The sequence below is a fragment of the Narcine bancroftii genome, chromosome 4, assembly GCF_036971445.1.
Source record: "Narcine bancroftii isolate sNarBan1 chromosome 4, sNarBan1.hap1, whole genome shotgun sequence".
Classification (NCBI taxonomy): domain Eukaryota; kingdom Metazoa; phylum Chordata; class Chondrichthyes; order Torpediniformes; family Narcinidae; genus Narcine; species Narcine bancroftii.
The window spans coordinates 24492004-24519653 of record NC_091472.1 but is presented as its reverse complement, the minus strand read 5'-3'; the positions used below and the strand labels follow the sequence as shown (position 1 = coordinate 24519653).

Below are 27650 nucleotides of genomic sequence, written 5' to 3'. Positions count from 1 at the left end.
ATGCATGCATCTCATCACCCCTTCACATGCGTGCCTTACCTCATCCAATGCAGGTATGCACTGCTTAACATCTACAATACCTTCTGTGAAATTGGGTGTGATGTGATGTGGACATTGTGCAGACACCATATTATATACTTAGGAAAACTATAGGGATACTGTAGTGTACCTGTAAATTTTTTATTTGTAAGTAGGGATCAATTTGGGGACCATCATGGGGCTGTGGGGAGAGAATGGGGCAGTGGGATCAGTATGGGGACCAACACATGGCTGTGGGGAGAGAGCAGGGCAGTGGGATCAGATGTGGGGACTGACACAGGGCTGTGGGGAGAGGGAGGGGCAATGAGATTAGTTGAAACTGATACAGGGCTGTGGGATAGAGCAGGGCAGTCAGATCTGTTTGGCTATACAGTATACAATTTCCTATAGTTACCCCCAAATGTCAGAAGCCAGGTAGCTGGGTGACTGTTAGGAGAGGGAACGGCAGTCAATTCAGAACACCCCTGTGGCAATTCCCCGAGACGCAGAGGCTAGCATCTCGGCTCAGAAGGGAAAGGGGAGATGAGGAAAGCTATGGGACTCCTTAGTTAGGTGAGTCGATAGGAGGTTCTGTGGATGAGATCGAGGCTTTAGGATTGTATATTGCTTTTCAGGTGACGGGGTCAGGGATGTCTCTAATCAAGTTCACAGCATTCTGAAGGGGGAGGGTGAGCAACTAGATGTGATGGTCCACGTGGGGACCAATGACCTTGGTAGGAGTTGTGATGAGGTCCTGAAGAGGGAGTAAAGGGAATTAGGAAAGAAGTTAAAAGCCAGGACCTCAAAGATGGTAATTTCGGGATTGGTGCTTGCGCCACGCACCAGAGAGGGTAGGAATGGGAAGTTGTGGCAGATGACTGTGTGGCTGAAGAGTTCATGCAGGAGGCAGAGGTTCAGATTTGTTGATTATTGGGATTTCTTCTGGGGAAGGTCTGACAAAAAGAACAGGCTGCATCTGAACTGGAAAGGGGCCAATATCCTGGTGGGCAGGTTTGCAAGAGCTGTTGGTGTGTTTAAACTAGTTTGGAAGGGTGGGTGGAAACCAGAATGTGAGTGCAGAGAATAAGGCAGAAGGTCAAAGGCATGATGCTACGTGTTCTGAGTTTGTGAAGAAGGACAGGCATAAATGTAGCCAGTTAGAGGGGTTGAAATGAATCTATTTCAATGCTAGGAGGATTAGGAGTAAAGGGGATGAACCTGGAGCATGGATCAGTACATGGTACTACAATGTTGTGACTATTACAGAGACCTGGCTGGAGGAAGGGCAGGATTGGCTGATGCATGTACCAGGGTTTAGGTATTTTAAAAGGAATAAGATGGGAGGTAAGAGAGGGGGGTGTAGCATAACTGGTCAGGGATAGTATCATGGTGAAAGAAAGGGAGGAGGATATAGAGATGTCCACTGAGGCAGTGTGGGTGGAAGTCAGAAATAGGAAGGGAGCAATCAGTGTGCTGGGTGTAGACTTTTTCCCCCAAATAGTCCTTGGGACACTGGACACTGAGGAGCAGATAAGCTGGCAAATTTTGGAATAGAGCAGAAAATCCAGGATTGTTGTTATGGGTGATTTCATCTTCCCTAATATTGGCTGGCACTTGCTAATAGGGCTGAATTTGTCAGGTGTGTTCAAGAAGGAATCCTGACACAGTTTGTGGACTGGTCGACGAGAGGAGAGGCCACATTGGATCTAGTTCTGGGTAATGAACCTGGTCAGGTGGTGGACCTCTCAGAGAGGGAGCATTTTGGTGAGAGTGACCACAACTCACTAAGCTTCAGCATAGCTAAGGATAAAAGCAGACAAAATGGAAAAGTGTTTATTTAGGAAAAGGCTAATTATAATGGGATGAGGCAGGAACTAGCGAGAGTAAATTAGAAATAGATGTTCGAGGGTGAAAGCACAGAACTAATGTGGAGGAAGTTTAGGGACCACTTGTGTTGGTTTCAGGATCGGTTTGTCCCATAGGGACAAAGAAAACTGCTCGGAAAAGAGAACCGTGGTTTTTTTTGGAATATTTTATTTAAAATTGTAAAACCACTATACATTCAATTAATAATAAATTTTATGTATATATCTAAGAAAATATATGTGGTGCATAAACTAATTCCCTCCCTCCCCACCATCCTCTCCCTCCCTACCACCCCACTCCCTCCCAAGTACCCAAACATGTTGTAAATATGGGCTCCATATTTTAAAAAAAGTGATATTTATCATGAAAACTTTTTTTTACAAGAGGAATACAAGATCTAATTTCAATATGCCATCTCTGCGTCCCTAGATCTATATCAAACTTCCAAGTAATAGCTGCACATTTCCTTAAAACAGCTAAAGCTAATCGTAAAAATTTAATTTTAAACTAAACATCTTAATATTTCTCAACAAAAATAACATTGGATCCAATGGAAGTTTAACCTTTAATACTTTCTCCAAAAATGCTTCAATTTGTATCCAAAATGACTTAACCGTAATACATTGCCAAACCGAATGAAAAAAAGAACCTACCTCTTTATGACATCTAAAGGATAACTGAAAATATTTAAATCTTTTTAATTTTTGAGGTGTTAAATATAACTGATGTGAAAAAATTGTATTGTACTAATCTACATTAATAATTTTAGTCATATTAACTTTACCTAACATTCTCCAATCATTTTGATCTATTGTTCTACTTAAATGAATTTCCCTCATTAATCTTGATTTATGAATATTTGATTTAGACATTTCCTTTGAAGTAATTTGTACATTTCTGAAATGAGGGAACCGTGGTTGACGAAGCAGGTGAGGTAGCTGGTCAAGAGGAGGAAGGAAGCATATTTTGAATATAAGAAGCAGGAAAGTCTCATGAGAAGTCTATGGTAGCCGAGGAGCTTAAGGAAGGACTTAAGGAGAGCTTGAAGGGGGCATGAGAAAGCCTTGGCATGTAGGATTATGGAGAACCCCAAGGTGCTCTATACGTATGTGAAGAACAGAAGGATGGTGAGAATGAGGGTGAGGCCGCTAAAGGATAAAGGAGGCAACATGTGCCTGGAGTTGGAGGAGGTTGGGGAGGTCCCAAATGAATACTTTGCTTCATTATTCACAAGAGAAAAGGATCTTGATCAGGGTGAGATGGAATAAAACAGGCTTGTGTGCAGAACAATGTGGAGATTAAGAAAGAGGAAGTGTTGGGTCTTCTTAAAAAACATTAAGATTTGAGAAGTCCCCAGGGCTGGATGTAATATACCCCAGGATTCTGTGGGAATTAAGGGAAGAGATAACTTGACTCTTCTTTGGCCACAGGGGAGGCACAGAAAGATTGGGGAATGGTAAATGTACTTCCCTTTGTTACAAGATCAAACCAACAACCACAAAGAAGGCATATCACACAGGGGTAAAGATTATAAAGTAACAATTACAAATGAGGGCGACCAGCAGGGGGACGACCTGCGGCAGGAGACCGGCAGGAGGCGGGAGGCTCAACAATGGGTCGAACTGCAGCAGGAGGGCCAACAACTGGTGACACACCAGCTGGAGGCCCAGCAAGGATACAGAAGCAGCTCACCAGAGAAGGATGAAGATACAAAGATACAGAGAAGAGAAGAAGATGACACAGACATAGACACAGACACAGAAGAAGAAGAGGAAGAAGACCAAGAATTTCAAAGGAAAGAAGAAGGTAAAATAGAAGGACAAAGTTTAGATAAAGCCTTTTTGAAGAACAAATGAGGTCATTAAAGAATGGCTATCATTAGAATGTAGTTCAATCAAAAGAAAAATGAAAAGAGCTGAAGACAGGATGCAAAGCTTCGAGTTGGTCATGACTGAAATAGGGAAAAGAGTAGAAATGTGGAGGAACGAGAAGCTGCTGTAGAAATCGAGATAAATGATTTAAGAGGGAAGTTGGAAGAGCAAAAAAAATTAAAGAGACACAAGATTTATTGTCACAAAAAATTGACGTATTGGAAAACTACAAATGTCATTAGAAATGGGGATAGTGCCGGAGGATTGGCGCATTGCGCATGTGGTTCCGTTATTTAAAAAGGGTTCAAGGAGGAAGCCTGGCAACTATCGGCCTGTAAGTTTGACGTCTGTGGTAGGTAAATTAATGGAGAAAATTCTTAGAGATAGTACTTATAAACATCTAGATAGACAGGGTCTGATCAGGAGCACTCAACATGGATTTGTGGGAGGAAGGTCATGTTTGACCAATCTGATTGAATTTTTTGAAGAGGTGACGAGAAATGTGGATGAGGGTAGCGCAGTGGATGTTGTCTATATGGACTTCAGTAAGGCCTGCGATAAGGTACCACATGGAAGGTTAGTTAGGAAGGTGCAGTCTTTAGGTATAAATTTTGAGATAGTCAAATGGATTGAACATTGGCTGAAAGGGAGAGGCCAGAGAGTGGTAGTGGATAATTGTCTGTCAGGTTGGAGGCCGGTGACCAGTGGTGTGCCTCAAGGATCTGTATTGGGCCCATTGTTGTTCGTTATATACATTAATGATCTAGATGATGGGGTGGTGAATTGGATTAGTAAATATGCAGACGATACTAAGATAGGTGGAATAGTGGATAATGAAGAAGGTTTTCAAGGATTGCAGAGGGATTTGGGCTGCTTAGAAAAGTGGGCTGAAAAATGGCAGATGGAATTTAATGCTGATAAGTGTGAGGTGCTTCATTTTGGTAAGAAGAATCAGAATAGGACATACGTGGTAAATGGGAGAGCATTGAGGAATACAGAAGAGCAGAAAGATTTAGGAGTGACGGTACATCGTTCCCTGAAGGTAGAAACTCACGTGAATAGGGTGGTGAAGAAGGCTTTTAGTATGCTGGCCTTTATCAATCATTGCATGGAATATAGGAGTTGGGAGGTGATGTTGAGATTGTATAAGACGTTGGTGCGGCCTAATTTGGAGTTCTGTGTGCAGTTCTGGTCGCCTAATTATAGGAAGGATATAAACAGAGTGGAGAGAGTGCAGAGAAGGTTTACCAGAATGTTGCCTGGGTTTAAGCATAACTATGTTAGCAAGCCAGGTTTGAATCTGGAGCTGTCTATTAGGAGATTGTGCATTCTCCCCGTGTCTGCACGGGTTTCATCCAGGAGCTCCGGTTTTCTCCCATTCTTCAAAACGTAGGTTAATTGGTGTATTTGGTTGGGGGGAGTGGGGGGGGATTGATTAAATAAAGCCAGCGTTGACTTTTGAAAGGCAAATTGAATGAACTAAATTTTAAGAGCTTTTCAAATGATGTACCAGAAAATATCAATGAGGGAAAATGATGTTAAAGTGCAATAAAAAGACTGTGAAATACATTTGATAAGACGTCCTATTAAGATTATCACCAAGATTGAAGACTATAAAATGAAAGGGTTTTCAGCATCATGGATAGAAAATCTGGCGGAGCAACAGGAAGTCATGGTAGTAAACAAAACTTGGAGGCACAGTGAACTGAGAGAATTTCCAGGTGAGGTGGAGTCAGGTTGGTAGAATGGGCAGTTAGATTGCAGGTGAAATTTAATGTGAAGTTTTACATTGATTGAATGTACCACAATACAGTGAAAACTTGTGTGTGTGCTATCCAGGCAAATCAACCTATCCTTGATTACAACATTTTGTGCAAAATAAAAGTGCAAAATACAGTATTTGTGAGAAGAATGAGAAGAGGCAATATAACCTAAATGCAGCAGTTCTAAAGGGAGGGGCAAGAACATATTTTTGAAAGTTGAATGACAGCTTGAGAAAGTGGTTAATGTGCATGGGATCTGAGGCCTTATAAACAAAGTTACGGATTCTATGAGTGAGGAAACCATAAAACACAAGTTTGGCCAAAAATTAGAGTATTGTGTCTCATTCAGAGCATCATAATTTAGGAAAGATGAGATAATGTATTTATCACGAGATATTTGCCAGAATAATTCTGGGAAGAAGAACGTTAGTTATATGAATAGACTAAAGATATTGGGCTTTCTTCTCAGAAAGTGGAGGTCATGAGAAACTATGGTGTGGTGGGGGGGGTATTACTGTCATAAAGATTCTAGAAGTTCTAAGTCAACTGACCCTTGATCGTAATACCCAGGAATAGGTTCATTGTCACTGGTAGGTGCGCTCCATTACCATTCGTTCAAAACACTTTGTGATCCTGGAGCTCAGTACCACTAGTCATTTAGTCTAGCTACCGTCAATTTCGTGCGCACCGAGATGATGGTGGCTGCCTTGAATCGTGCGGGGACAATGGACTGCTGGAGTGAGATATTGAAGATGTCTGTTGGAATCTCAGTCGGCTGGTCCAAACCGTCCCCAGCATCCGACCAGGTGTGTTTTCTGATCCTGTTGCTCTATGTGGATTCACCTTGTACAAGATCCTCCCCACCTCAGCTGCAGCAAGCCAAAATGCCTGTTCCTCAGGAAGGTATGGGGCTTTCTTTGTGTTGTTTTCCAGATCAACCTGTGTGTAGAAGTTGTTCAGCCTGTTAGGAAGGGAGGTCTCATTATCACTGACCCACAAGGTTGACTTGTGCTCCAGTATGGTTTTATGGTTTTAATGCCTTGCCATGTGTGCCTCGTGTCGCCAGTGTCTATTGATCTGTGCGTTCCCCGCTTTGCCTATCTGATTGCCCAGGAATGATTCAGCCATTGTTGTTTTTTGTGCCATGTTATCACCTGACTGGAAGTAGCTTCACGAGATTTAAGTAGTGCAAGGACCTCCACATCTAGACACGATTTCTGGTTTGCCCTGGCTGTGTAGAGTTTGGTTACTGGGACATCCTCTAGACACTTGCCTATGTAGCTGGGTCATTGTGCTTATATACCAATTGATGTTGATGTGGTCATTGTAGGGGATCTCCTCCAGTCCGTGGTTTCAAAACAGCCCTGCAGCTCTAGTGACTTCCCACAGCCAAGTTCTGATTTCCTTGCAAACTGGCTTGACTCATCTCACCAGTGGTCTGTATGCAGGGGTTAGCAGAATGGAAATGTGGTCAGAGTTTCTGAGGTGGGGGTGGAGGACAGCCTTGTTCAATCCAGGGATGTTTGTGTACACCCTATCTAAGATGTTCTCTCCTTTGGTTGGAAAGTTGACGTGCTGTTGGAACTTTGGCAGGTCTGTTTTCAGGTGAATGTGGTTGAAGTTGCAAGTGAGTTATTCAACGATACGAGTGTGTTTCTTGCGCTTCACAGATAACCCCGTAATGCCTCCCCTTCATACGCAGAAGAAAGAGCATAAACCACTGGGATCAGTGTCTGTGGATTCCCTAGGTAGGTGGAAAGGTCTGTACCTCACCATGAAGAACTCTAAAAGTCTGGGGTGCAATGGGCCTGCAGTGCAGAGACATTAGTATACCAGTTCTTATTTATGTAGGGTTTTGTCAGAAGCACCGGTATTTCTGTCACCGTGTCTTGGAGCTCAATTGGCCATTTCATGAATTGGTTTCTGCTTTTATTCACTTTACATTTGTGATATACTTCAAAAATACTATCCATAAAATGCTTTTCTAAGTCATGTAAGGTGCAATCTAAATACGTCTTATCCTTCAGAATGTTGGATACCACAGAAAATTGAATACTATTTATTAGACAAGATTCCTCCTGCTGATTGGGATAAAAACTGGTCTAAATTGCTCATGGATCTGATCGCCAGATCCACGCTGTTTGAATTTGGTAGATCAATGAACCTGGCAATGCCAGTTATATGTTGAATCGTTTCTGTTCCCCTTCGTCCAATTCTTTTCCCTCTGCTGCATGGTTGGATCCATTATTCGCAGAAATTATTATTATTTGCTATTATTCACAGTAACAATAGAGAGAATTGCCAGGCTTGTGATATTGGCTGGTTTTCGGTCACGCGACTATCAGTTGTATATTTCTTCATCGTTAGAGCTTTAAATGACAAGTGTGCGCCATCTTAAATTGCAACAAAAAATGTCATGCACCAAATGAAGACTCACTGATAAAATTAAGAATTGTACTCTAATTCTCCATACGAGAATGCTCCAATCAAATCACATTCCCAGTCATTCTTAATCCTGGTCATTGAGGCCATTCTTAAATCCATTCAATTATTATATTTTATTTTTATAAATTATTTGATATTAGTCCTCCATGGGAAAATTGCAAATCAAAAATATTCACTTCAGAGATTTGAGGAGAACCAGAAAGTTTGGACTGAACAAAATGCCTAATTTGTAAAATCTAATAAAAGTACCTCTTAGAAAGATTAAATTTTGCAGATAGTTGTTCAAAAGAAGCAAAATAAACTCCAATAAAAAGATCTTTAAAACTTTTAAGGCCAAATCTATACCATTCCTTAAAACCTATATCTAACAAAGAGGGTTGGAAAAAATTATTCATTAGGAGTGGCAAGAGAAAAACTATGATAACCAAAATTTTTCCTAAATTGTATCCTTATCCTTAATCCAAGCCTCGTTATTGGGTTCTTGGTCAATTTAGAAAAAAACTAAAGGGTAAAAATGAACAGAAAATAGCCAACATAGTTGTCTTTTTAGAAAAATTCAATCAGCTAACTTTGAACAATGACTCTTCATTTTGTGCACGACATTGTTTGTTGCAATCTAAGGTGGTGCAAAGAATGCATCTGTCTAAAGTTAAATTATCTTATTTTTTTTCATCCTGATATGGATCCATTACGTGATGTGTAAAATTTGTGAAGCCTCATTGATTGGTACAATTTGGGAGTGTCTGAACTTAGAACATTTTTGAAAAAAATTTTTTCAAACTTTATCAGCAATTCTAAATTAGAACCATGTCCTTTGATTTCTTTATTTGGTTTTTCTCTAGAGAAGTATATATTTCTCTCCTCAATCCAGAAAAGAATTTTAGCTTTTGATGAAGTGGAAAAACATTGTTTCACCCACTCACATTCAATGGTCAAATGATATCATGTCTTATTTAAATTTGGAAAAAAATAGATATAATATTAAAGATGCAAAATCTGAATTTGATAAGATGTGGGTTTATGGATTATTATCATAATCTGAGGATTTAAGTGGTGTGGATGCTCTGAGGATTCCCTGCCTGATGTTCAGGGGCCATTATTCAGTTCATATTTACAATATAAACATATAACCTTGTTTAGAGGGAGTGGGCAGATAGTTTTCTTTCCTTTTCATTATTAAGACCAATAAGTAAAGGGGGGTGGGGAGTTTAACTACAGATCACACAACACGCTCAAATTAGAGAAGTATAAAATATCTTGCGTAAGGAAATTTTATGTATATTTGTTTAATTTTTGTATTTGGACAATAATACGAGTTATGATTTATTGTTGTTATAATTATGGAATTTGTTGTCCTGAACAAAATAAGTTAATGTAATAATTATGGTTTATGCTTCTAATTTATAATTGATATGTGTCATATATATAATATGAATTGATTTATATTATCACTAATATACCTTGTGTAAAAGGTTTTTGTTCCACTCAATAAAAATATTTTGAAAAGAAAGAGCTTTAAATGACTGCAGATGTACATTTTATTAAGTGAACCATGCTCTGGGATACAAGATAAATATATCATTGCACAAGTGGAACCATTACTTACGAAAAGCAAATGGTATGGATGTGACTCAATTTCCAATAAACACAGCAGTTTGTGTTCGACTTGGTTTGGTTTAGGATGTTTTCAGATTCGTTACTGACTGATTGTTTTACGTCAACAAACTAACCATTATCCCAAATACGTCGAGCACTTTAATTTCTTTCAGTGTTCTAAAGGATGTTGGGAGCACATGATGAATATTGCTGACTTCCTTGTGAACAAAATTGGCTCCACGGAAGATGGGAGTCCCTTTGTCCTGAGAATAACAGGATGTTGTGGGAAGCTGTCTTTTTTTTCTCATGCACTGTTGACTCTACCATATTTCCTCAGACACATCTTTTTCCCTTTGAGTGGGCAGTCAGTTAATTCCAACAGTTTTACCCATTTTACAATGTTCCGATAGAAAGTATTTTGGACAAAAAAAAAAAGAGAAAATCTGGCTCTCTTACATTACCACATTGAATTCCCAGCAGACTATTCAAATGAGATCATTTATGAATAAATCAGATTCATATAAACTGTGGAAATTTTGGTGGTACTTGAAGTTATATTCCCCTGGGTCTGGGAGTTTATCTCCAGTTGGTTTTAATTAAAAAAATTTTTCACCTCTTACTCTCTTGTCCTGATCTGATCGAGGACTGTACATATTGGTCAACAATAGAACTTCATTACTTTTTTGTAATTCTTTGTGTAAAGGTGTGGTTTGAAAGTTGGAACTTTTTAAAGGTGGGTGTACAACATATTCTTCTCAAGATTTACTGTTCCCACTTCAAGACTGGGTCACCTTTCATTAGAGCTAGTTAGCTCAAACCATTGGGCTTAAATCCTTCTGAGAAGGCATAATCTCCATCATGTTTGTTTGTTTATAGCTGAAGGAAAAAAGGCTCTTTGTGGGTATCAGTGCAATTTATTTGTGTATAATTTTAAGGGCATAAACCTCAAGAAAGAAAATGATCAGTTCATTGGAAATAGGTGTTTCTGTTTTTCCAAGGAATGCTAAAAATATGATTCAATTGTGCTCCAAGGATGAAGAAAGTAAAAAATTTTTCAATGTTTTAAGTCACATCTGAAAGGTAGGGGAAGGGTAGGTGAGTGACAGGAGAGGGAAAAGGAACAGACAGGCAGTGCAGGGCACTGTTCCCCATAACAACATTTTGGATATTGTTGAGGGTGGGGGTGGGGGGGGGGGGGCGTGACCAACCAGGGACAAACCACAATCATCCGGTCTCTGGCAAGGGATCTGGACTTGTGGATAAGAAGGGAAGGGAGGAGAAGAGGTGAGCTGTAGTGATGGGGAATTCCAAAGTTAGGGGAACAGATAAAAGGTTCTGTGGAAGAGATAGTATTGGGGATAGTATGTTGTTTCCCTGGTGCCAGGGCCTGAGGTATCTCAGATTGAGTTCGTGGCATTCTCAGGAGGGAGGGTGAGCAGCTAGATGTCGTGATCCATATAAGAGACAGTAGGTAGGAAGGGTGAGGAGGTTCTGCAAGGAGAGTTTAGGGATTTTGGCATGAGGTTGAGGGGCAGGACCTCCAGGGTTGTGATCTCAGGATTGCTACCCATGTCACTGCTAATGAGGTTAGAAATAAGAGGATAATGCAGTTTAACACTTGGCTAAAGACATGGTGTAGGAGGGAGGGCTTCAGGTTTCCGGATCATTGGGCTCTCTTTCAGGGAAGGTAGGACCTGTTGCGACAGGACAGTTTGCTTCTGAACTGGAGGGGGACTAATATCCTTGTGGGAAGGCTTGCTTGTGCTGCTCCAGGAGGTTTAAACTAGATTTGCAGGGAGATGTGAACCAGTGTGCCAGAACAGATAGAGGAGTGGAGGAGGGAAAAGATGATGTGAAAATTGATGCACCCTTTTTCCTCAGACTCTTATTTTTCCCTTTGAGTGTGCAGTCAGTCAATTCCAACAGTTTTACCCGTTAGAAGTCAATGGGTTGTACTGGTGGAAATGTTTGCAGGTGCATCAATTTCAATGCAAGGAGTATTGTTGGAAAGGAAGATGAGCATTGGCACATGGAATTATGACATTGTCGCCATTAGTGAAACTTGGTTGCAGGAGGGGCAGGACTGGAGGCTCAATGTTCTGGGCTTCCATTGCTTTGGGCATGATAGAACATGGGGGATGAAAGGAGGAGGAGAAGTGGCATTGCTCGTTAGGGATAATATCACACCTGTTCTTAGGCAGGATCAACCAGAGGGTTCATCTACTGAGGCTATATGGGTGGAGCTGAGGAATGGGAAAGATATGGCCACACTCATGAGGTTGTACTATAAGCCCCTTTCACAATAGGTGATCAAGCGACCCGTGTTGTGGGACCAGGTGAACCGTTCACACTGGACCATGAATTCCCTGGTTCATGTGGATATTTTGGATCTAAGGGAGGGCCCAACCTCCAGTGGTGACGTCCCAAGCGACGTATTACGTACTCGCAGGGCAGTGAAATTGTAGCCGGAATAAAGCACATATACGTACAATGTATAAAAGACTCTGGGGATATATACCGCAGTGTGCTTCAAACTGTTCAAGCTTAAGACAAACCCACAGACCAGCTTGTCATTATTCCCTAAATCAGTGGTTCCCAACGTTTTTCTTTCCACTCACATGCCACTCTAAGTAATCCCTATGCCATAAGTCACATGTGAGTGGAAAAAAAAGGTTGAGAACCACTGCTCTAAACAATAAGAGTATAACAACTATTTACATAGTAATTACATTGTATTAGGTATTAAGTAACCTTAAGTAACCTGGAGATGATTTAAAGCACAGGCTACCCTGTGACAGCTCCACTGGCTGCCTTGTGAAATATAATTGCACTGATGTTAAAACTACCAGACGGACGCACACACATGGGCACTAATGATACCCAGTTGAGCGGTTGGCCGTTCACACTGCAGCCAAGTCAATTTGCTAGGCTCTAATACAACCCCCCTATCAAGTATCAAAACCCAGTTGGGACCATTCACACTGCCAGGTGCTCTGCTAAATACCCACTAAATTGCTTGGTTCAACCCACATTATTTGGCAGTGTGAAAGGTATGATAGACAGCCCCAATAGTCATCGAAAATTGGAGAAGCAAATTATTAGAGAAATAGCAGGCAGCTGCAGGAAACATAAGGTTGTGATAGTGGGAGATTTTAACTTTTCACATATTGACTGGGACTTCCATACTGTAACACTTGGTGTTTGTCAAATGTGTTCAGGGATGATATAGAGGTACTAACTAGAGCAGGGGTGTCAAACTCAAATTCACGGAGGGCCAAAATTAAAAACTTGGACTAAGTCGAGGGCCGAACTAAATATTTATTGAAATTTTTCAACAACATCTGCATGTTTTCTCTTCTTTCAACATATGTAATGTTAAACTTTAGGAGGATAATGTTACAGGTCAGGAGTAGGTAGCTCAAGTTCACCCTTCGCTTGACCTGAGGGAAACCTATTTGGTCTCTGTGGAGATGTAGTCAGCATTCACAGGCTGTGTCCATTTTGGCCTGCATCAGGACTCAGCATTTCCTGCTCACTCCTCAGGCTCTAGGCCTCTATTCACCCTCGACCCACCATCCCTCTACCTGACCAGTCCTTTACCCAACCTCTACTCACCTCTCACTCCACTCGCTCTGCCTCTACCCACCCCATCCTATACACGCCCGTCTACTGCCTCTCCCCTCAACCTGTTCTCCCTCTACCCGTCTCTCACCCTCTAATCACCCCTCCCCTACTCACCCTGCCCCTCCCCTTTTACCTCTTCCCTATCCACCCCTCCTTCTACTCATCCCTCCCTCTAACTGCCCCTCGCACCACCATAACTTCCCCTGCCCATTACTCCTCACCTACACCCTCTGCCCACCACTGCTTACCCACCCACTCAGGCCCAGTGCGCTGCCGATCAGTCTTTGGGGACAGCCACTATCTCTCTCTTCATGTGCAAGGCCGAACCAGCCGTCCCTGGGGTCCGCGCAGGTGCAAGCGCTGAAGGCGGTGGCGACCGGGAGAAGTGCGCTCGTGCTGTGGAAAGGCCATCCGGTGCCAGTCGCGCAGGGCTCGCGCTGCCCGGGGGCCATGCGCAGCCTGCCATGTCCGTCGCGCCGACAGGAAATCACAGGCGCTCGCCAATCCGCCGCTCCGCTCGACAGGTGGGAGAAGTGACTGGTTGTGCGGGGAGCCTTCCAACTGGCTTGCCGGCTGATGACATCGACAGACTTCTCGTGTTACAATTTCTCGTGTTACAATGGGCAAGGATGTGCAATGAAGGGGGAGGATGGTGGGGGTGACATGACCAAAAAACAGCATCGGCTCTCGCTGCAGAGCGGGCCACCTCTAATATATTTTTGAAATGATCTTGCGGGCCAAATATAATTATATCGCGGGCCAAATTTGGCCCGCGGGCCAGAGTTTGACATGTGTGAACTAGAGACTGGATCTCCTATTAGGGAATGAGACAGGACATGTGACAGAAATATGTGAAGGGGAACATTTTAGATCCAGTAATTATAATGCCATTATTTTCAAGTTAATTATGGAGGAGGATAGGTTTGGGCCTCAGGTTGAGATTCAGAATTGGAGAAAGGCCAATTTTGAGGAAATGAGAAAGGATCTCGAATGCATGGATTGGGATAAATTGTTTTCAAGCAAGGATATGTGAGTTAAGTGGAGGACCTTCAAATGTAAAAATTTGGGGAGTACGGAGCTTTTCTGTTCCTGTCAGAAGTGAAGGTTAGGTTAGCAAGCATAGGGAACCTTGGTTTTCAAGGGATATTTGGGATCTGATTTGGAAGAAGAGAGAGGTGTATAGCAGGTGTAGACAATGTGGAGCAAACGAGGAACTTGAGGAGTATTAAAAAAATGCAAGAAAAAACGCAAGCAAGAAATCAGGAAGGCTAAAAGAAGACATGAGATTGCTTTGGCAGTCAATATGAAGGAAAATCCCAAGGGTATCTACAGGTATATTAAGAGGAAAAGGATATTAAGGGACAAAATTAGTCCCGTTGAAGATTAGAGTGGTTGCTTTGTATGGAACCAAAAAAGATGGGGGCAATCAAATTTTTTTTTTGTTCATCAGTATTCACTCAGGAAATGGGCACAGAATCGTTGAAAGTAAGGATTTTAGGTCAGTAGTTCTCAACCTTTTTCTTTCCACTCACATATCACTTTAGGTAATCCCTATGCCATTGGTACTCTGTGATGAGTAAGGGATTGCTTAAGGTGGTATGTGAGTGGGAGGGGAAGGTTGAAAATCACTGCTCCTGACCCAATTGTTAATGAAATATTTTGCTTGAGAAAAATTGTTGATGGCCAATTTCCTTTGGAGTTACGAAACCGTGCACATAACGAGTCAATTAGGTATGATTAAAATAGTGGTTTTCATACTTTTTCTTTCCACCCACATACCACCCTAAGCAATCCCTTACTCATCACAGAGTGGCTATGGCAGAGGGAATACTTAAAGTGGTATGTGAGTGGAAATAAAAAGGTTGAGAACCACTGAATTAGGTCATGGAACTATACAGATTTAACAGTAGGAAGTGCTTGCTGTCTTAAAGCAAATAAGGGTAGATAAATCCCCTGGGCCTGACAAGATATCCCCTTGGACCTCAAGGGAGGCGAGTGTAGAAATTGCAGGGGCTCTGGTAGAAATATTTAAAATGTCCTTAACCATAGGTATGGTGCCAGGGGATTGGAGGATACCATATGTTGTTCTGTTGTTTTTTTAAAAAAAAGCTCTAAAGGCAACCCTGGAAATTATAGGCCAGTGAGCCTGATGTCAGTAGTAGGTAAATTATTGGAAGATGTTCTGAGATTGGATATACAATTATTTGGATAGCCAGGAACGGATAAGGGATAGTCAACATGACTTTGTGTGTGGTAGATTGTGTTTAGCCAATCTTATAAAGTTTTTTGAGGAGGTTACTTGGAAGGTTGATGAAGGAAAAGCTGTCGATGTTGTCTACATGGATTTTATTAAGTCCTTTGACAAGGCCCCACATGGGAGGTTAGACAGGAAAATTCAGTGCTAGGTATTCATGGCGAAGTAATGAAGTGGATTCACTAATGACTGGACAAGTGAAGCCAGAGTATAGTGGTGGATGATTCCTTCTTAGACTGGAGGCCTGTGACTAGTGGTGTGCCTCAGAGATCGGTGCTGCGACCATGTTTATTGTCATCTATATCAATGGTCTGCATGATAATGTGGTAAATTGCATCAGCAAGTTTACAGATGACACTAAGATTGGAAGCATTGTGGACAGTGAAGAAGGTTTTCAATGCTTGCAGAGGGATCTGGACCAGCTGGAAAATTGGGGTGAAAAATGGCAGATGGAACTTAATACAGATAAGTGTGAGGTGTTGCATTTTGGAAGGACAAACCAAGGAAGGACATACAGGATAAATCAAAGGGCACTGAGGAGTGAGGTAGAACTGAGTGATCGTGGAATACAGATACATAATTTTCTAAAAGTGGTATCACAGGTGGATAGCGATGTAAAGAGAGCTTTTGGCATATTGGCCTTCATAAATCAAAGTATTGAGTGTAGAGGTTGGGATGTTATGGTGAAGTTGTATAAGACATTGGTGAGGCCAAATTTGTAGTAATGTGTGCAGTTTTAGTCACCTAACTACAGGAAGGATATCAATAATATAGAAAGAGCAGAGAATATTTACAAGGATGTTGCCCGGACTTCAGGAACTAAGTTACATGAAAATATTAAACAAGTTAGGACTTTATTCCCTGGAGTGTAGAAGGAGGGGAGATTTGATAGAGGTATTACAAATTATGAGGGGGGGGGGATAGCCAGAGTAAATGTAGGATGGGTTTTTCAACTGAGGATAGGTGAGATACAAACCAGAGGACATGACTTAAGGGTGAAAGGGGAAAAGTTTAAGAGGAACTTCTTCATACAGAGAGTAGTGGGAATGTGGATGGAGAGGCCAGCTGAAGTGGTGATTGTGGGCTCAATTTTAACATTTAACAAGATTTTGGGCAGATACATGGATGGGAGAGGTATGGAGGGCAATGGACTGGGTGCAGGTTAGAGTGGAACTAGGTAGAAAAATGGTTCGACACAGACTAGAAGGTTCCTCTTTCTCTGTATTGCAATGTTCTATGGTCGTATGGTGTGTGTGTGTGTGTGTGTGTGTGTGTGTGTGTGTGTGTGTGTGTGTGTGTGTGTGTATATATATATATATGTATAACTTAAACGCACACACGCTCTCTATCTCTATCACACACTCTCTCTTTCTCATACTCTCTCTCTCTCAAAATTTCCTTTAGTCCGTTACAGGCATGACCAAACTGTGTCTTGTGAGCTACACATGCCTCTTTGACATATAATGTGGAATTCGCAGAAATATGTTGGCTGAGGCAAGAATAGTATGAGACACATTATATGTCAAAGAACAGCATGTGATTGGGGACTCTCACCTAGGTGCCAGCTGCCCACTCACCGGAGCTCCTGACGTTTCGACCCCGACTCTTGCCTCGCCTATCTGCCCATCCAATCTGTTGACACCCCAAACGCGGACTTAATACCTGGTCCTAGCCGCCTGCCTGCCCATCCGAGCTCCCAATGCCCCGATCGACGCAGGTACTTACTGTGGTCAAAAGTAGCATGCATGTAATAGTTGACCACCTACATCTTGCCCTAAAATTTGGTCCACAAAATTTGAATATTACACATCTATATACGGTATGTGTACTTTTTGATTATTGAAACTAATACAAATTAGCAGCTTAAAAACTATGTAAAAATGAATAAATTTTATTACGTACAAGATTTCTTTATTTGTATAAAAATTTTTTCACAAAATGTGCATGTAAGAGTGAAAATGTGTCTTACGGCTCTCAAACAACTGAAGCTTATCGTATGTGGCTCTTCCATTAAGCAAGTTTGGCCACCCATGGTCTACTATAAGGCAGACAAAGACTCGCCATCAGCAGAAATTGCTCAGCGCCCCCTCACAGTTAGAGAAAGAGAAGCTAATGAGAGTCCCGTCCCCCCCAGAGACACCCAGTGACCATGGAGTTGCCTCCAGTGCTCCTGCAGCTTCTACAGCCACACAGCTTTCAGTCTGAACCATCAGCAAACTGAGCTCCAGTTCCGAATCTCTGACACGAACAGAATCAGCACTCTTTCACCTCTCGGTTCTGATACCTGGTACCCCTTCAGCCTGTCTTGATCCAATCTCCAACAGTCCACAACCTGGTGTGAGCCCCGAGACAGCAGTCACCAGCAACCCACAGCCTGCGTGAGTTCCTCACCTCGCGTAATCGACAACTCGCCTCCTGTGCGTTCTTCAAACTCGGAGCCCCTCAATGGTCACCATTCTCTGGATCATCTCCTTTGTTTCTTCTTCTAAAATGTGGGTAGTTTCCCCTTTTTCTGGTGCCCTGCACCAGTCCTTTGCTTCCCTGGAGTCTGAAACCCATCAAGGCTGCGGCTTTATCTAGGTGCTGCCATCTTGAGCCCAGATCACGCAGTCGCAGGATTTTAAAATAAATGCAGTCGGCTCCTTTAACAGGCTGTTTATGGAGCTGACGTCAGTCGGACTGGAGGGGTCTCTGCTTCTTGCTCTCCTTCGGTCTACACTAGTGGCAGTGTTATACATGAGAAAGCTCAGCTGGTACTAGATACTCAGATTTTTCTGACTCTCAGGGAGCATGGGAGCCAGTACCCCGGGAAATGAAAGCGAGCGCAGGAAGTGGGACTTCAGTGAGTGGAGGGGAGTGTCAGAACCAGGGCCCACGTGAGTGTCAGGAAACGTGGGAATTAGCACCCTGCGAGCCAGACGCCAAATTGTTGAAGATTCTGACTAGTCCAATAGAGGATTATCAGTTTAATTGTACTTTTGTTGCAGATAAAATACAGGTGCAAGAAACTGGAATTTAACTTGTTACTTCTCAAGAGAACAAATGATGCAAAGTGCTATTCTCTCCTGACTCGTTAGATAAGAAGTTTGGCAAAGCTTTAAAAGATTGCTGCTTTTGAATAGAAGCATTGATTAATTTCCATTTCCATCATGCCTTTAATGGAGCAGAAATGCCTTGGGCATCACACAAACACCATCAAATGTGGCAAGTGTGGCAGTGAGCCTCCAGAAGATGCAGCAGGTCCACTCTTAACGTTGATGATCTGTTTTTGGAAAGTGCTACTTTATGTTACACGAAACCAATTTTACCGTAGGTTCAATGATTAAAAATGAGTTAAATTCCTACGGTTTATTTCTGGTCACAAATGCATCACCAAACTCTGAAATAATGACCCAAAATGCTTCTAATATTAAACATGGAAATAAATGGATGCTATGCAAAAATTTTTTAATTGAGTTTGGTGAATCTGTGAGTGACAGTAGTCGTGGTGGTGGGTGCTGGTATGGTGAGGGAAGTTACTGGGATCCTGCAGTGGGCATTATCACAGAAAGGTGAAGAAGCAGCTTGGTCATTTTCATCACAGAAAGTGAAGGTGGGAGTGTTGCAAGAAACTCCCGAGGAACCTGGTTTTGCCTCACATCGGGGTGGAGTGATAGGTGGTCGTGGTGTTCCTGGTGTCCAGTGTTGTTTGTCATGCATTTTTCTTCTTCTGCTTTGTGTCATTCCTTTTAGCAGGTGTATCCATTCATTATCATCCTGTTTACTTCTGCACTTCTCTCTCTTGCTTCTAATATACCACTTTTTCTCCTTTTTTCATGGCCACAGTCAGTAGGTCTGCAGAGCGCATGTTTTGCACTCATCGCAACAGAGATAAATCAAGGAATTAATGTTCGCAAAGCAAAAGAGGCAACACTGGTTCAAACCCAAATATTAACAAAGTGTGGCAGGGAGTTTTATTTATTTCCCTTATCAACGTTATAATGAAAAGTTATTCAAAAACTTACTGCATTAGGACAGATGATCAGTGGTGTCAGATGTATGTTAAAGAAGGAAAGAGAGGTCGAGACATTTTGGGAGGGAATTTGAATTTAGTCGAACTGTGTGCATGACTGCCAGCGTTGAAGGAATTAAATTTAGAGATGAACAAGAAAGCAGAATTAATGGAAAGGGCAATCTTTTTTTTTAAATTTTTTATTTTTCACACCATAAACCACATTAACTATGATACATACATTTTCCTTTTCAAATATATACAGTGTCATTTTCTCTCCCCCTCCTCCCATCCCACCCTCCCTACCTCCCCCCTCATCCATTTAAAGTACAAAATCTAAGATACATTAAACCAGTCAAACAATGTTGTCATTCGATAAAAATAAACAAGAAATTCCACTGAGTCAATTCTTTTCATTTCCTTCTCCTTTCGTTAATTTAGGTAGTGAATGTCCCCGTTAGGTTTTCTCTATTGTGTTTCATGTATGGCTCCCATATTTGTTCAAATATTTCAATATTATTTCTTAAACTATATGTTATTTTTTCTAATGGAATACATTTATTCATTTCTATATACCATTGTTGTATTTTCAAATTATCTTCCAATTTCCAGGTTAACATAATACATTTTTTTGCTATGGCTAGAGCTATCTTAACAAATCTTTTTTGTGCATCCTCCAAATCAATTCCAAATTCTTTGTTTTTTATGTTACTTAGGAGGAAGATCTCTGGATTTTTTGGTATATTGTTTTCTGTAATTTTATTTAATATTTGGTTTAGATCTTCCCAAAATTTTTCTACTTTCTCACATGTCCAGATTGCATGAATTGTTGTTCCCATTTCTTTTTTACATCGAAAACATCTATCCGATACTGTTGGGTCCCATTTATTTAACTTTTGAGGTGTAATGTATAGCCCGTGTATCCAGTTATATTGTATCATACGTAACCTTGTATTTATTGTATTTCTCATCGTTCCAGAACATAATTTCTCCCATGTTTCCTTTTTTATCTTTATATTTAAATCTTGTTCCCATTTTTATTTAGTTTTACCATTTGTTTCCTCATTCTCCGGAAAGGGCAATCTTGAGGAAATTTTAACAGTAATCAATAATTTTGAATCTGTTTTTAACAACTTTATTTTCAGCTAATGGAATGAGAATTCTATAATTGGAATTAAATAAATATTCAGTTTTCAAACACAAACCGAAGTCTTGTACATGTTTACTTATGCAACTTTTTGCTTAGAAATTTCAAATGCTTAATTTTTAAATATTAATTGTATATTGTTTATTTCTGTATATTTCAGTATATATTGTCTCAGCCGAAGTTTTGGGCCATTCAGGTAACCACTCTAATAATGAGGTCAAGACTGGAGAAGGGTAGCTGTCGGCGGATTGAGCGGGCAATGATGCAGACTCAGGTAGGACGATCCTTCTACTGTGTTTACAAATGTGTAGCAGCTTCACTTACTGCATGTGATCAATCAGCATGCAAAAGATGTATGAACTTCTTTTGTCATGCGGGCAGGGGAAATTGGAAAGTAATTGAAGTGATTAATTTATTCGAAGAAGCCTCCTCCTTTGTAGTGACCTGGAATTATAGATCCAATGGAGGATCTGTGTTACCAACGCAATGATATCTTGCATCTAGAACCTCTTCATATCACCCACGTGAGATCTTTTGATCTCACTATTTCCCTATGTTTGATACTCATTGAAAGTTATACAGCTAATGTAGATCCAGAAACAAGATTCAGCAAGTTTTCTGATGAATTCAAGTTCTCTTGTGCAATACAAATATTTTTTCTTAATATCTGGAATCAATAAGTTAGAGATTGAAGTCGAATGGGAAGATGTATTATTACTGCTTATCATGAGACAATCATAGATGAAACATTTATACAGCTTTCATTAGTATGTCACGAAGCCATTGAAAGATCCATGGATTTTTGCAATTTGGGTTAGAGTGCCAGATAATCTGAACTCTGAGAGACAAGTTACCAGATACTGTTTTTTGTGATGTTGGTTGAATAATAATTGTTAGCCAATGCACCAAGGGGAAGTTTGGAAGTAGAGTTAGTGGTCTTGGGGAACTCTGTAAACACAGAAATTCAATGAACTGAGCCCTTCTCCTAAGAATAGCTCATAATCTCAATGCAGAACTGCAGAGTTAAACTTGAATCCTTTCTGGCTGTTGCAGTACTTGAGGTGGATATCAAAACACTCCAAGCATTATTAAAAGTCGAGCAAACTGGCTCTCTCATCCTTGGCCTACAGTTGTTTTTTTTTATACTGTTGTAGAATCCTTTTTTCTAATCTAATCTGATGAGATGTAAGGCTCAACAACAATAAATATTGCGGATCTTTATGAAATTGTCTTGGTCATTTCAATTGAATTCCTAGCGTAAAGGAACCTTGCACAAAGCAGCTTTAAACTTTGAAATCCAGATCATATACAGTCCTTAATGTGGTGCTGAGCCTTCAATCTTATCAGAGCCTCAAGGGTGGAATGGCATCTTAGTGCTGGAGAAGAAGCACTTTTTCCTTCAAGTGGTGAAGTTTCTTAGAATCATTTCAGCACTGATGGAGATCAGCATCGAATTGCCTCGAAAGAACCACTCAGTTGGTCCCATTCCTCTCAGTTCTCAGATACTTACTCATATCTACCCCAAGACCAGGACCCACCAACCATCATCAGGGGTGTCCTCCATGGTCCCATTCCTCTGCATATTGTTTTTTTAAATCTCTTTATGAATCTATATAATTGGTTTTTCATTCACAGCTTGCTGCTTCTCTTCCCTTTTTTTGTTTTGCTAATTAAATCACATTTTCATCTTAATTTGGGATTGTTAGTGGTTGACCTGGCGATCAGAAAAAGTGACATTCTCCACCAGGTGCAGTATGTGCCTTCATGACCCATCCCTGCTCTAAAATGATAATTTTTTCGGAATCAAAATTTATTGTCACGAACATGTCACAAAATTTCTTGTTTTGCGGCAGCGTGAGAGTGAACAGCGTACAAAATAAATAAAAAAGTGCAAGAAAAAGTCAAAGGAAGGCAATTTCTTTGATTCATTGTTCATTCAGGAATCTGATGGCAGAGGGAAAAAAACTGTTCTTGTGCCGCTGAGTGCTCATCTTCAGGCTCCTATACTTTTCTCCCAATGGTAGCAGAGTGAAGAGGGCATGGCCTAGGTGCTGGGGACCCTTGAGGATAGAGCCCGCTCTCGTAAGACACCACCTCTCGTGGATGTCCTCGATGGAGTGGTGCCCGTGATGTGGCAGGCTGAGTTAACAACCCGCTGTAGTTTTTTTTTCCGTGAGCTTTGGCACCCGCCGCACCAGACAGAGATGCAACCAGCCAGAAGGTTCTCCACGGTGCACCTGCAGAAGTTTTAAACGTCTTTGGTGACAGTCTTGGTTTTGAAAGGCCTTCTGATTTTTTTTTTTAACAGGTTTGTTTTAGAGGAAGCTTCACAATTAAGTAAGAACAGCTGATAAGAATAATGATGTGAATAAGAAGTCTTTATGCCTGCCTGTGTCTGTCCTGAAGAATTTTTTCACCAATGCAATCTGCAGTAAACATTTGAAAAAACAAAATTTAAAATTGTTTTCTTGAAGTCATAAAAACTGAACTTGAACAGCGCAAATTATTATAAAAAACAATAATCAGATCATGGATTCCTGGCTGCTGATGTAAGCAGGAGATTTTTGCACTTCTTTCACTAATTGGGGAAGGAAGTGCACGGAGGTGAAGGGGCACAAGATGATGATTATTTTCCTCTGCAAATCTAAACTCACCCACGTTTGGTGAAGGTGAAACTGTTTATCTGCAGCAATTGACGGGGGGGGTTGGGGGGGAGAAAGAGAAGCAAAAGGAAGAGGGTCTAGTTTGCGCATTTGCACACGATGCCATTAGGGTGGCGGGTCCAGGAAAGATCCTCTGAGATGGTGGACTCCCAGGAACTTAAATTTGCTCACCCTCTCCACTCCTGATCCCCGATGTTCACTGAATTGTACACCTCTGGCTTTCCTTTCCTGAAGTCAACGATCAGCTCCTTAGTTTTAGTGGCATCGAGCGTGAGGCTGTTGTTGGTGCACCATTCAGCCAGGTTTTCAATCTCCCTCCTGTATGCTGACTCATTGCCTTTATACTACCCACTACTTACTGTGGGATTGTTGGCAAATTTGTAGATGTTGTTGTAATGAGCCACATCTATGTGAAAAGATGCATCAACAAAGTGAATAACATGAGAAAGGACTTCTATCACCTTCTCACTGCTTCCTTGAGGCAGAAGGTACAGAAAGCTGAAGATCAGCGTCACTAGGTTCAGGAACGGTTTTCTTCCAACAGCTATCAAGCTCATGAACCTCTCTGTACTACCTTAATCTAGGCCATCGTCTATTCATGACCACCAAAAACCAACTGCACTTATTGAAGTGTCACTTTTTCTTGCCCTAACTCCCACAATGAATCTTTTAAAATTTATTATGTTTCTCATATCTTGGCGTACTGTGGTAATTTAATTTGTATGATTGTAGTTAGTGTTTCTTGCGAACCTGGCAGCAAATAAGAATCTCAATGCATCATTGCATATGACAACAAACTCCCATCTCATCATATCAAAGACATTTTCTTCCCTGCAGCCATCATTCTCCTGAATAAATCTCACAATAAGGTTTCCATGCTGCCCTTCCTATGTACCATTCGATCTTTTCACTGTTATACTGCGCATTGTAGTGTGTTCTTGCACTTCTACTTTGTACTGCTGTATGGACTGCCTGCGAAATGAACCCTTCTTCTTGTATCAGTTATAATGGGAGGACCATCGCCTTCCCAAGATCGTGTTATATGGCGAGCTCTCCACTGGCCACCGTGACAGAGGTGCACCGAAGAAAAGGTACAAGGACTGCCTAAAGAAATCTCTTGGTGCCTGCCCCATTGACCACCGCCAGTGGGCTGATCTCGCCTCAAACCGTGCATCTTGGCGCCTCACAGTTTGGCGGGCAGCAACCTCCTTTGAAGAAGACCGCAGAGCCCACCTCACTGATAAAAGACAAAGGAGGAAAAACCCAACACCCGACCCCAACCCACCAATTCTCCCCTGCAGCCGCTGCAACCGTGTCTGCCTGTCCCGCATCGGACTTGTCAGCCACAAACGAGCCTGCAGCTGACGTGGACTTTTACCCCCTCCATAAATCTTCGTCCGCGAAGCCAAGCCAAAGAAGAAAACTTGAAGTATAAACTGCAGTAAAAGTGGTGATGTTGAATTAGAAATGGAAGTGAAAGCAGGTCATTCTGTCGTAAATTGTCTCGCCAGTACGTAGAGTTTTGGAGACAGCTGCATGCATGTATTGCAGTCACGTCTCAGTATCGCTAAATATTTTAAATAAGGCAGACTTTCACCCAGACAGGATATAATGTCCCTTGAAATTTACTTATTGTCGGCTACTTCATCCTGTACCATTTCATTAGATTCTGCAAGAGTCCAAACTGGTCTGTCTGTCAGGAAAGGCAAAATGGAAAGCTGGAGATAAGAATTTATACCATCTGCAAATTTATGATTTCGGAAAGTAAATTATATAGAACTGTTTGTAAAAATATGAATTCTTTTCCTGAAGAGTTGCATGAAAGGAAGGGGAGAAGTATCTAATGCATGATGCAAAAGGCAGTCCCCAGATGTCTTGCCCAAATTCATTCTTATGCCATTGCATTCTGAATTTTGTCTTTGCCATGTCCAACTGGTATTGTCTATGTTTTCATATGTACAGATAGTCCCCAATTTACGATCGACGTGACTTATCACCATCCGCACATTCGACTTAATGTTTTAATTTTTTTTTTAATTTACGCAGTTTATGTTGTATTTCACAAACTACAACCAGGATACAGGACATACACGATCCAAAATGTGCATGCTTACCTTGATAGTCGGCATTCCGGGGTCCAGAGGCTGGGCGCGACCATCTTGATTCTTGTGTGAATGCGAGTCTTCGGTAGGCGCACGTGCAGTGGGTTTGCGGATTGGAGTTCTGTTGGTGCATGTGCGAGAGTTAAAGACGCGAATTCAATATCGTCAGTGCTCTTAACTCTTGTGCACGTGCCAACTGAACTCCAGCGCACAAACCCACAGAAGACTTGTGCATGCGCACAAGGATCAAGGTGGCTGCACCCGGCCCCATGACCCTGGGACGCCGACTAACAAGTTAAGCATGGAGCAGAATGTGGAAGATTCGCCAAGGTTGATCGACAAATTCAGGAAGCTTTCAGTTGTTATTGTCAAATGTATGATGAAAAAAAAGATTGAATTAAAAACTTTAATACTTCGGTTCTCCACCCGTGCAGGGACAATTCCGACTTGCATCCATTCTGAGATACAACCAATTCTTCGTTTCCCATTGCGGTCATAAGTCGGGGACTTATTTGTTCTTGCTCACCTATTTTGAATCTACTATGAAAAGTATAAATTTGAACTGCCTTTTAAGACATATAAACTTTTTGTCCAGCGAAAGCCTAACGTGAAGGAATGTATCAAATAAATAATTTTCAAAATCAGGGGATGCAAGAACATTGGTGAGGGCAACGATAGTATAAATAGTCAATGCACGAGGTTTAGATAGTTTTCAGATTTTGGCTTTTGGGAAACTATTCCACTCTATTCGCAATGGAGGTTAGATTTTAAAAATGGAGAACTGAAGTAAAAAGACAAAATGCTGGGGAAACACTAAGTCAAGCAGCAATCGTGGAAAGAAAGACGGCCAGTGTTTTGGTCTGCAATCCTTGGTCAGAACTTGGATGATAAGTTTTTCCAGCTTTTTAAAAAAATTTACATTTCTGCAGTAGAAGTATTGCTTTGTCTGATTGACATAGCCGGGGTTAGTAAAGTTATTTCTCTCTTAAATTGTTGCTTAATAGAAATGTAGAAAATAAGAGCAGGAGCAGACCAAGTCAATCCTATGAGCTTGCTCCACCAATCTCCCATACCTTTATGATTCTTTTTGCATCTAGAAATTTATTGATGTCCTGAAATGTATTCAGCAATGTGACCTCAGCAGCTGTAGCATTGCAAATTCTACAAGTTCACCACTCTAAAGAAATGCATTTCTTCTCATTTCAATCCCAAGTCTCTTACTGTGCAATTATATTGTTCCTTCAATAAGGAGGCCAAAACTGAACACAGTATTTCAGGTTTTATTTCACCAGCACCTTCTCTTGAAGATTAATTAACCATTTTCCACCTTCATCTACTTGATTTATTTCAGGGACTTGTATACTGCATACCTAAGTATGCAGTATACACTTCTCAATCCAACAACGTTTAAATCATATACCACCTTTATTTCTTCCCAACCAAAGTGAATAGCTTCACATTATTCCATGTGGTGCTGCATCCGACGTGATTTTGCCTGTTTTTTCAATCTATTTGGGTCACTTTAAAATAGGGCTTCCCAAACATTTTGGCTCATGGAACCCTTTTGGGGAGCACTTGGGAATCGCAGGACCCTAATTATCAATTATAGTTTAAAAGACCTGGTATATACACAAGCATCGTAAAAAAATAAATAAATTCACCATTCTTCATGTTGAAATCATTAGTTGCCTCTACTTTACATTTAATGGGATGAATGGATTTGTATTTTTGTCCTCACAGATCTTCTTAATGTTGGGCACAATATTTGATAGTTGTATCCTAATGCCAGGAGTGGCATCAAGTCAGTTTCTGTATTTTGTTTTTGTTGATGCATGATACAAAATTCCATCCTCGCACATGTAAGTCGTGGAAAATGGTAATAGGCAATGCACAGCAGATTTTGCCAAGGATGGATATTCTTCATTCAGGCTAATCCAGAAGATAGTCATCTTTAAATTTTTGCCGCAAGTGAAAGATTATGTTTTCATATTCTTGGGCTTTTAAATCGGCGGGTTGAGATGTGACAATGAAAGTATTTTGTACCCATCTCTTGTTCTTACTAGAAATGTCAGGAAAATACTTATCAAGAGAAGAACATGAAGTAGTTAAGAATTGTTCCATTTCATCGCATAAATCTTCATCAACACTCGTATCACACTCCATCACAAAGTCTTGCAGCGTGGAAAAACAATCAAAGTCTTTTCCTTTCATCACTGAAATGCAAAAGACAAATTTTCTAGAAAGTGCTGAAATTTTGTCCAACACATTAAAAATGGGCACATTTTTGCCATATTAGTTTTATTACGGCAA

General features: G+C 41.1%; 1 protein-coding gene across 1 annotated transcript in view; it reads left to right on the top strand.

Moving 5' to 3' along the window:
- ttc27 (tetratricopeptide repeat domain 27) overlaps positions 1 to 27650 on the top strand; it is a 307508-nt gene that overhangs the window by 142069 nt on the left and 137789 nt on the right. The window contains exon 10 of the mRNA XM_069930951.1: positions 20736 to 20849. Within this exon, the coding sequence (XP_069787052.1) occupies positions 20736 to 20849 (114 nt within the window). The remainder of the gene's footprint in view (positions 1 to 20735; positions 20850 to 27650) is intronic.